The sequence below is a fragment of the Cydia amplana genome, chromosome 27, assembly GCF_948474715.1.
Source record: "Cydia amplana chromosome 27, ilCydAmpl1.1, whole genome shotgun sequence".
Taxonomy (NCBI): Eukaryota; Metazoa; Arthropoda; class Insecta; order Lepidoptera; family Tortricidae; genus Cydia; species Cydia amplana.
This window is the reverse complement of record NC_086095.1, coordinates 5,966,549-5,977,472: the sequence shown is the minus strand read 5'-3', so window position 1 is coordinate 5,977,472 and position 10,924 is coordinate 5,966,549. Positions and strand designations below refer to the sequence as shown.

The 10,924-nt window shown below is 42.7% G+C and overlaps 1 protein-coding gene across 1 annotated transcript in view; it reads right to left on the bottom strand.

Moving 5' to 3' along the window:
• Positions 1-730: 730 nt before the first annotated feature.
• Positions 731-10,924, bottom strand: part of LOC134660423 (Krueppel-like factor 3) — a 60,292-nt gene continuing 50,098 nt past the window's right edge. The window contains exons 6-8 of the mRNA XM_063516164.1: positions 7,149-7,226; positions 5,905-6,137; positions 731-919 (exon numbers count right to left, since the gene is read on the bottom strand). Coding sequence (XP_063372234.1) covers positions 747-919; positions 5,905-6,137; positions 7,149-7,226 — 484 coding nt within the window. The 3' untranslated portion in view covers positions 731-746. The remainder of the gene's footprint in view (positions 920-5,904; positions 6,138-7,148; positions 7,227-10,924) is intronic.

The following is a 10,924-nucleotide window of genomic DNA, read 5'->3' as shown; positions in this document are numbered from 1 at the left end:
TGAAAAAGTCTGTCTAGAATGGTAGAAAATGATGATATAATGGTCAATGTCGTCTCACGTGCAGTCCTAGATGGTCAGAGCGTGCTAAGGACCGTCTACACAGGGGGCACGTGAACGGTCAATGCCGTGTGTATGCGTGTGTGTCGAGTGTAGTCAGAGCCAAAGCGTTGTTCGCAGTAGTATGGTTTTACGACTACGCTACAACACATATATTCATACTGTAGATACTTGTATAGTGAAAAAGTCTGTCCAGAATGGTAGAAAATGATGATATAATGGTCAGTGTCGTCTCATATGCAGTCCTAGATGGTCGGACCGTGCGGACCGTCTACACAGGGGGCACGTGAACGGACGATGCCCCGTGTGTTTGCGTGTGTGTCGAGTTTAGTCAGAGCCAAAGCATTGCTCGCAGTAGTATGGTTTTACGACTCCGCCGCTACAACATATATATTCATACTGTAGGTGTTGATACTGATATAGTGAAAAAGTCTGTCTAGAATGGTACAAAATGGTCAATGTCGTCTCATATGCAGTCCTAGATGGTCGGAGCGTGCGAAGGACCGTCTACACAGGGGGCACGTGAACGGACGATGGCATGTGTGTTTGCGTGTGTGTCGAGTTTAGTCAGAGCCAAAGCATTGTTCGCAGTAGTATGATTTTACAACTTCGGCTGTGTTACTTATATATTCAGACGTGGCATAATGAAGAAAGTCGGTATAAAATGGTAGAAAATGATGATATAATGGTCAATGTCGTCTCATATGCAGTCCTAGATGGTCGGACCGTGCAAAAGACCGTCTACACAAGGGGCACGTGAACGGACGATGCCCCGTGTGTTTGCGTGTGTGTCGGGTCAGTTCGTCGGAGCGAGCGAAGCGCCAATCGCAGCCTGCCCACCCGCAAGAGTAGGGTTTTTCGCCTGAAAATAAAATTATATCTTTATACAAAATAATTACTAAGTGGCACTTGCACCATTCACTAACCCGAGGTTAACCGTTAACCCAGTGTCAAATTGTACTGGTAAACATTGTAACTCCAGGTTTGCCTGTGCAAGTGGGTTAAGTAACAAAATATTGTTTCTCCGGCCCCTGTTAGTTTTTATTTGTTTTTTTGTTACAAAAACTGGGTCGCTAAAAAGCGGTCAAGTGCAAGTCGGACTCGCGTTCCAATAGTTCCGTACATTACCCAAATTTTAATAATGTATTTTGACGTGAAACGTTAGGTGAACGTCTTTAAAGACCCGTAGTAGAGGTGTCGGACCAAAAACCAAGTGTAATTAATAATACCTATATGTATAGTTTTAACATCAGTGTATAGAGGAAAGTAGCCATTACTCGGAACTGCGTGTGCCGCTGACATAGATGGCGCTGATTCTACGCTAGAAACGACGCAATATGAGCTAAAATGACCCCTATTTGCAGTGTTCATTTAGTAATTACATACTCCTCAGTCCATTAACCGATTTCGGTGAAATTGGTGTCTTTTAATAGATCTAATTCCAATTCAATGAAACATGATTAAAATTAAACACGCGGAATTATAATAAGCGGCAGAAAAATGAAACATTTTTTACCAAAATTTGATGACTGCTCATGTTTGAGGCCACCGTGTGCGAAAATCAAAATTTGTATCTGGTAACCCTAACTAACAAGCCAAAGTCAAGTTAATACCTGTATGCGTCCTCTTATGCGCCTTCAGATGCGAACTCTTAGTGTACACCTTGTGGCACCCGGCCACGTCGCACTTGTGCAGCCGAATTTTAAGTGGGGTGGGGTGTCTGTTTGTCACCAGGCTGTATCTCATGAACCGTGATAGCTAGACAGTTGAAATTTTCACACATCATGTATTTATGTTGCCGCTATAACATATACTAAAAAGTACGGAACCCTCGGTGGGCGAGTCCGACTCGCATATGTCCGGTTTTTAGTAATTAAACTAAAATATAATTATGACTCTTAAACCTCTCCCCCAGTTTTCTCAAAGACAAGTTCATACCTGTATGCGTCCTCTTATGCGCCTTCAGATGCGAACTCTTAGTGTACACCTTGTGGCACCCGGCCACGACGCACTTGTGCAGCCGAGTTTTAAGTGGGGTGGGGTGTCTGTTTGTCACCAGGCTGTATCTCATGAACCGTGATAGCTAGACAGTTGAAATTTTCACACATCATGTATTTATGTTGCCGCTATAACATATACTAAAAAGTACGGAACCCTCGGTGGGCGAGTCCGACTCGCATTTGTCCGGTTTTTAGTATTTAAACTAGAATATAATTATGACTCAAACCTCTCCCCCAATTTTCTCAAAGACAAAGTTAATACCTGTATGCGTCCTCTTATGCGCCTTCAGATGCGAACTCTTAGTGTACACCTTGTGGCACCCGGCCACGTCGCACTTGTGCAGCCGAGTTTTAAGTGGGGTGGGGTGTCTGTTTGTCACCAGGCTGTATCTCATGAACCGTGATAGCTAGACAGTTGAAATTTTCACACATCATGTATTTATGTTGCCGCTATAACATATACTAAAAAGTACGGAACCCTCGGTGGGCGAGTCCGACTCTCATTTATCCGGTTTTTAGTAATTAAACTAAAATATAATTATGACTCTTAAACCTCTCCTCCAGTTTTCTCAAAGACAAGTTGATACCTGTATGCGTCCTCTTATGCGCCTTCAGATGCGAACTCTTAGTGTACACCTTGTGGCACCCGGCCACGTCGCACTTGTGCAGCCGAGTTTTAAGTGGGGTGGGGTGTCTGTTTGTCACCAGGCTGTATCTCATGAACCGTGATAGCTAGACAGTTGAAATTTTCACACATCATGTATTTATGTTGCCGCTATAACATATACTAAAAAGTACGGAACCCTCGGTGGGCGAGTCCGACTCGCATTTGTCCGGTTTTTAGTAATTAAACTAGAATATAATTATGACTCAAACCTCTCCCCCAATTTTCTCAAAGACAAAGTTAATACCTGTATGCGTCCTCTTATGCGCCTTCAGATGCGAACTCTTAGTGTACACCTTGTGGCACCCGGCCACGACGCACTTGTGCAGCCGAGTTTTAAGTGGGGTGGGGTGTCTGTTTGTCACCAGGCTGTATCTCATGAACCGTGATAGCTAGACAGTTGAAATTTTCACACATCATGTATTTATGTTGCCGCTATAACATTTACTAAAAAGTACGGAACCCTCGGTGGGCGAGTCCGACTCGCATTTGTCCGGTTTTTAGTATTTAAACTAGAATATAATTATGACTCAAACCTCTCCCCCAATTTTCTCAAAGACAAAGTTAATACCTGTATGCGTCCTCTTATGCGCCTTCAGATGCGAACTCTTAGTGTACACCTTGTGGCACCCGGCCACGTCGCACTTGTGCAGCCGAGTTTTAAGTGGGGTGGGGTGTCTGTTTGTCACCAGGCTGTATCTCATGAACCGTGATAGCTAGACAGTTGAGATTTTCACACATCATGTATTTATGTTGCCGCTATAACATATACTAAAAAGTACGGAACCCTCGGTGGGCGAGTCCGACTCGCATTTGTCCGCTTTTTAGTAATTAAACTAAAATATAATTATGACTCTCAACTTAAACCTCACTCCCAATTTTCTCAAAGACAAGTTGATACCTGTATGCGTCCTCTTATGCGCCTTCAGATGCGAACTCTTAGTGTACACCTTGTGGCACCCGGCCACGTCGCACTTGTGCAGCCGAATTTTAAGTGGGGTGGGGTGTCTGTTTGTCACCAGGCTGTATCTCATGAACCGTGATAGCTAGACAGTTGAGATTTTCACACATCATGTATTTATGTTGCCGCTATAACATATACTAAAAAGTACGGAACCCTCGGTGGGCGAGTCCGACTCGCATATGTCCGGTTTTTAGTAATTAAACTAAAATATAATTATGACTCTTAAACCTCTCCCCCAGTTTTCTCAAAGACAAGTTCATACCTGTATGCGTCCTCTTATGCGCCTTCAGATGCGAACTCTTAGTGTACACCTTGTGGCACCCGGCCACGTCGCACTTGTGCAGCCGAATTTTAAGTGGGGTGGGGTGTCTGTTTGTCACCAGGCTGTATCTCATGAACCGTGATAGCTAGACAGTTGAAATTTTCACACATCATGTATTTATGTTGCCGCTATAACATTTACTAAAAAGTACGGAACCCTCGGTGGGCGAGTCCGACTCGCATTTGTCCGGTTTTTAGTAATTAAACTAGAATATAATTATGACTCAAACCTCTCCCCCAATTTTCTCAAAGACAAAGTTAATACCTGTATGCGTCCTCTTATGCGCCTTCAGATGCGAACTCTTAGTGTACACCTTGTGGCACCCGGCCACGACGCACTTGTGCAGCCGAGTTTTAAGTGGGGTGGGGTGTCTGTTTGTCACCAGGCTGTATCTCATGAACCGTGATAGCTAGACAGTTGAAATTTTCACACATCATGTATTTATGTTGCCGCTATAACATTTACTAAAAAGTACGGAACCCTCGGTGGGCGAGTCCGACTCGCATTTGTCCGGTTTTTAGTATTTAAACTAGAATATAATTATGACTCAAACCTCTCCCCCAATTTTCTCAAAGACAAAGTTAATACCTGTATGCGTCCTCTTATGCGCCTTCAGATGCGAACTCTTAGTGTACACCTTGTGGCACCCGGCCACGTCGCACTTGTGCAGCCGAGTTTTAAGTGGGGTGGGGTGTCTGTTTGTCACCAGGCTGTATCTCATGAACCGTGATAGCTAGACAGTTGAGATTTTCACACATCATGTATTTATGTTGCCGCTATAACATATACTAAAAAGTACGGAACCCTCGGTGGGCGAGTCCGACTCGCATTTGTCCGCTTTTTAGTAATTAAACTAAAATATAATTATGACTCTCAACTTAAACCTCACTCCCAATTTTCTCAAAGACAAGTTGATACCTGTATGCGTCCTCTTATGCGCCTTCAGATGCGAACTCTTAGTGTACACCTTGTGGCACCCGGCCACGTCGCACTTGTGCAGCCGAATTTTAAGTGGGGTGGGGTGTCTGTTTGTCACCAGGCTGTATCTCATGAACCGTGATAGCTAGACAGTTGAGATTTTCACACATCATGTATTTATGTTGCCGCTATAACATATACTAAAAAGTACGGAACCCTCGGTGGGCGAGTCCGACTCGCATATGTCCGGTTTTTAGTAATTAAACTAAAATATAATTATGACTCTTAAACCTCTCCCCCAGTTTTCTCAAAGACAAGTTCATACCTGTATGCGTCCTCTTATGCGCCTTCAGATGCGAACTCTTAGTGTACACCTTGTGGCACCCGGCCACGTCGCACTTGTGCAGCCGAATTTTAAGTGGGGTGGGGTGTCTGTTTGTCACCAGGCTGTATCTCATGAACCGTGATAGCTAGACAGTTGAAATTTTCACACATCATGTATTTATGTTGCCGCTATAACATTTACTAAAAAGTACGGAACCCTCGGTGGGCGAGTCCGACTCGCATTTGTCCGGTTTTTAGTAATTAAACTAGAATATAATTATGACTCAAACCTCTCCCCCAATTTTCTCAAAGACAAAGTTAATACCTGTATGCGTCCTCTTATGCGCCTTCAGATGCGAACTCTTAGTGTACACCTTGTGGCACCCGGCCACGTCGCACTTGTGCAGCCGAGTTTTAAGTGGGGTGGGGTGTCTGTTTGTCACCAGGCTGTATCTCATGAACCGTGATAGCTAGACAGTTGAAATTTTCACACATCATGTATTTATGTTGCCGCTATAACATATACTAAAAAGTACGGAACCCTCGGTGGGCGAGTCCGACTCGCATTTGTCCGGTTTTTAGTAATTAAACTAAAATATAATTATGACTCTTAACTTAAACCTCACTCCCAATTTTCTCAAAGACAAGTTGATACCTGTATGCGTCCTCTTATGCGCCTTCAGATGCGAACTCTTAGTGTACACCTTGTGGCACCCGGCCACGTCGCACTTGTGCAGCCTCCTTCTGTTCTGTTCTTCTTCCTTCTTCAGCTGGCTGAGACCGGACAGCTGGAGCGCGGTGTTCAGGAAGAAGTTCTTCAGCTCGGGGTTGTAACCGGGTTTTAGGTGGGGCGGGATCAGCGGGTATTTGTCTTGTGGTGGTTTTAACCTGAAAAAGGTTAAAACCGTATTGTACAGGTTGATATAAGTAAGTTCCTATTTGAGTGTAGGCATTATATACCTACATATGGTACAGTACATACGGTGCTACTTTCCCGCACTAGTGTGGGAATAAGCACTTTCTGTGCCTATAAACTGAAATAAATGTCATATACTAAGTAACAGTGACCAATGCCTCCAGTGCCCCAGGCTGGAATCGAACCAGCGTCCTCTGCTTTCGTGGAAGGCACCTGTTTATAATGTATATACATACTAGTGTTTCTACTTGAAATAAAAACAAGTTAAAATATTTGCTGAAAATAATTTAATAAATGTTCTAATTAGTTCCGTGCCTAAGTCGAAAATAAAGTATAAATAAAGTGCCATATGTACTGTAAAATGTTGTACTATAGACGTGCGAATAGGTAATTCACAACTCGTGTCGATATGATACACTCCCTTCGGACGTGTTTTAATTTATCACCACTCGTTGCGAATTTCCTACTTTCCGCTAATTTTGAATTAAGAGTAAAGTCTTTAGTGCGTTCACTGTCCCCATACAAAATAATATGACAAAGTCACACGTCCAAAGCGTGCTTCCACTTTGAAGTTGTGAACCCTCTCCTGAAAAAAAGCTTCTTGACCCCACATTGGGGGCACCCGGACAAGGAACGTGTTAAAAAGGTTAGAATAACCTGGTGAAACACAATGTTCCACCTTAGAATGACATGTCAGGTCACAGGTAGACTTTAAGAAATTCTTAATTGTATCTGGATGAAGGAAGCATAGGATTATAAAAGTTATAATTATTGGAGGTAGGTATTTTAACACATTCATTGCCACCCAGCCAAACAAGACATCCGCGCCAGGCCACAAACATTTCATCATATAAAGCTGTAGTACCACGATCCCGCGCGACTATCGGGTCGTCCGACTCGTCCGGCCTGGGAACGAAATCATAAAATACCCGATAGTCGGGTTTTCGGTACTGAATGTGTTAAAGGCAATAAAGACAACTTACTTAGTCGTACTGTGTTGAGGTTTTCTCGCGTTGCGGAGGTCGGGGCCCACCTTAATTTTCGGCGTCTCGTGACTCAATCTGAAATGTAAGTCATGTTTTGGTGTCTGAATCAAGAGCCGAGCCGAGCGTCGGCGTCTAGACAACTCTATGTGTAAGGCCTGAGTGGACGATCGGAGCGGAGCGTTCGCCGGGGCGTGCAGCGTGGCGTCGAGCTCCCAAGGGAATTGAGCAGCGTGCACTAAGGCCGCTCCTATACGCTTGCATTTGTTTAACATGCACGCCGCACGCTCCGCCCCGCTGCACGCCCAACAAGAGCGTCCACTCGGGCCTTAGTAAGGCCTGAGTGGACGTGTAAGGCCGCCTTACACTGGCTGCTACTCGACGCAACGTTGGCGCACCACCATTTTCCATAGCGCTAAGAACTATTAATTATATAATTTGTGGAGCTGACTATATGGCGACGCTCGGGAGACGCTAGTGTGGGGCATTTCTTAATAAATACAGCTCTGTTAATATCACATACCTACAATGACGTTTACGTTTAAAGATAAGATATCTGGGAGACCGAGCTTTGCTCGGAGAACGTATAAAAACTAAAAAATGCGCGTTTTCCCAGAGATAAGACCTAGCTATATCGATATTTCGCCCCCGAAAACCCCTATATAGTAAATTTCATCGAAATCGTTAGAGCCGTTTCCGAGATCCCCGAAATATATAAATAAATAAACAAGAATTACTCGTTTAAAGGTATTAGGTAGATAGATTAAGTATTCTTAAAAGGGAAGCCATCACGTATAATATGAACATTTCATGTAGTTGAGTGAGACTAGTGAGTTACAGAAACGCGAACCTGTGTTTCGTTGAGTGTCCTTGCATGGTCCCTCTCATATTTGTAGAGCTACACCCTGAAGATGTACTGGGCGACGGCACATACACATTTAATCCTTTATTAACTGTTGAAAACCCTCCGATTACAGAATCTTCTAGAAATCTGCTAGACGAGCCAGCCGTTGAACCACTTTTACAAGCTCTTGAAAATGTCGATGAATCGCTTTTATTTCCGGAGGTAGTCATTGTAGAAAAACCTCCGATCGTCGTGGAATCTTCTAGAAATCTAGACGATGTGGCGGTTGGATCACTTTTACAAGCTTTTGAAAATGATGAGGAATCTTTAACTTGGGAGCATCCTTCCTTCAATGTACTAGTAAATGTTTGAGAAGTTCTTATGTCAGCAGTTCTTTCCTGTGTTAAACTAGTCAATGTTGTTGAATCCCCAATATATGCGTAAGGTCTTGCTCGTGATGTGCTGGCCAATGTATAGCTAGTCACAGTTGAGGTTCTTCGTCCTGCACTATCTATTGTAGAAGAAGGCTTGTTACAATCGACGCCTGTGAAGCCTTGCACAGTGCTTTCAACAGTTCTCGTATTCAGGCCTGTGTTCTCTGTATCAGTTTTCCAAAGATCCGATGATTCTTCTGTGAAATCCATTGTGCTGTCTTCTTGGTTCTTGGTGGTGGTTGGTGGGTTGGTTGGTTGGTTGATGGTGGTTTGGTTGGATATTTCTCACGTCACACACTTTGCTTGGAGTTTAGTGCGTCATATTTCTTGAGTTGCTTCAAACTGGGGTTTGGATATCATGCCTTGTTCGCTTGCTTTCATTCTCTTATTAACTAGAAACCCAAATTTCTTCTAATTTGGTAAAGGTACTCATTATCTAGAATTCTAGATAATCATTTCAGGGATGCTTTTCAACTTTATCCTCGTGCCGCCCACCATACAAACTTATAGCCAAGGAAGTTTGAATCTTGTTGTATTTTCAATTGGGTTGAATACTGCTGTACACTAAGTACAAAACCAAGGCTCCATAAAGGCAATATTATAGAAGATCAGCAAACTATTTTCGTTGTAGTTTTAGAGATACTTACTTTTTTCTCTACGTTTATCACGTTTGCATCCCCAGCGTGTTTCGATGGGTCCACTACCTTCAATACTCTTTCTATTATGTCAAGATACAGATAAAGTTAATAGTTTATAGTAACTTCTTTTTTCTTAATATTGTGTGTTCTGTATTCGCTGTTGTGGCACTAAATACGTCTTCTTCTTCTTTATATGTAGGTGCCTAATAAGGTTCACTTTTTAAACGGTTCACTTTTTAAACATATTCTGTTAAATAACTTCAATTCCGCAGCGAAAATTCACTAAACTCAAAACACTTTATAGAGATAAGACCTTCTGATCGTCCGGTACTTTGTCTTTCGTCTTCGTCTTCATTTTTAAGGTCGGATCGGAATCAGCAATCGGAAGATCAGCGCTAGAATCCGCCAGCATCATGCTTATATGAAACCATTTCGCAAATTTCGTGGCACTTTCTCTTTCCTATGTTTCTCTGGTTTATATAATTTTCCCTTCTGTATTCGCGCTTACGAATATTTTTTTCTATGCTTCTATTCTAATCATTCGCACTGTCAGTACTTACTGCAGAGATAGACACCAATTAAATCTTCACTATTTTCACTTTACAGATAACATGTCAAAAAATACAATAATAAAAGCCTTAAAAACTACTACATTCAACACAAGTCACTTAACAAGTCTGCTTTACAGATTCAGAAGAATCTTCATGCAGGGTAGGCCAAAAATACATTGACAAGAGTGTGTATCAAAGCTTAAGGTGGATATTTTGTTACTTAAATAATTGTAGATTTCTTAAAGACCTTGAAGAAAGAAAGTCCTTAAACTCTTTGTTACGTATTTGTGGGCTAACTTTTTAAACCGACCAAAGAATCACAGACAAACATCGGATTTAGACAACCTAATCCGCCCCGCGGCTCATATTTCACTGAGCCGACACAGTTGTTACAACGAATCGTTTACACACTCGACCAGGCACAGGTTTTTCACTAATTTGTACACATAAGAAATAACTAGGCGGTTCGCTTTCACTAGGATGGCATAATTCGAATTATCGATGGAAATCACTCACGCTAGACCGGGCCCGGGCCGATGCGTCCGACATGTCATTTTCTATGAGGGGTCATCCATTAATTACATCACACGTTTAGGGGGAGGGAGGGGGTCAAGAAAATGTGACATATTGTGACATGGGGGAGGGGAGAGACACAAACTTTGTGACGTCACTTTAACTTCATCAGTAACCGAAAATTTATTTACTTAAATTATTTTATTCGCTGTACATTTAAATAACAAGTTTTTAAAACGATAATCGTTTTTATTCGTTTAATTTTATTTCCTAAGCAGTTTTGGGTTATAAAATTACTAATATTTATATCGTCAAAAATATTTTGATAAAATATTAATAATACTTAGGTACTTACTTAATTCGATTTGGCGATTTCGTAGACAAAATGTGACGTCACACTAGGGGGGAGGGGTTTGCCAAATGTGACCAATTGTGACAAGGAGGGGGGGAGGGGTCAAAAAACCTAGAAATTCGTGTGACGTAATTAATGGATGACCCCTGACGGCTGATCGGTATCACGTGGTCTTGCGTGAGCCATCCGTCCCTTTTCCCAAAGCATAGGTATCATAGGTCATATAATTTACTCCGTGGGGGCCCAGTGCGAAATATTTATACAAAGTCATTTCTGAGCGTCTTACAGATGCGTCTGGTGACCAGAGGGCTGGCAGCTACTTCGGCCAGAGACTATATACGAGTAAGTCTGGCCATCCAACGAGGTAACGCTGCCAGTCTTCTGGGCACCATAACACATGACAGCGACCTGGGGATAGGGTTGCCAGATGGTCGGGATTTGGCG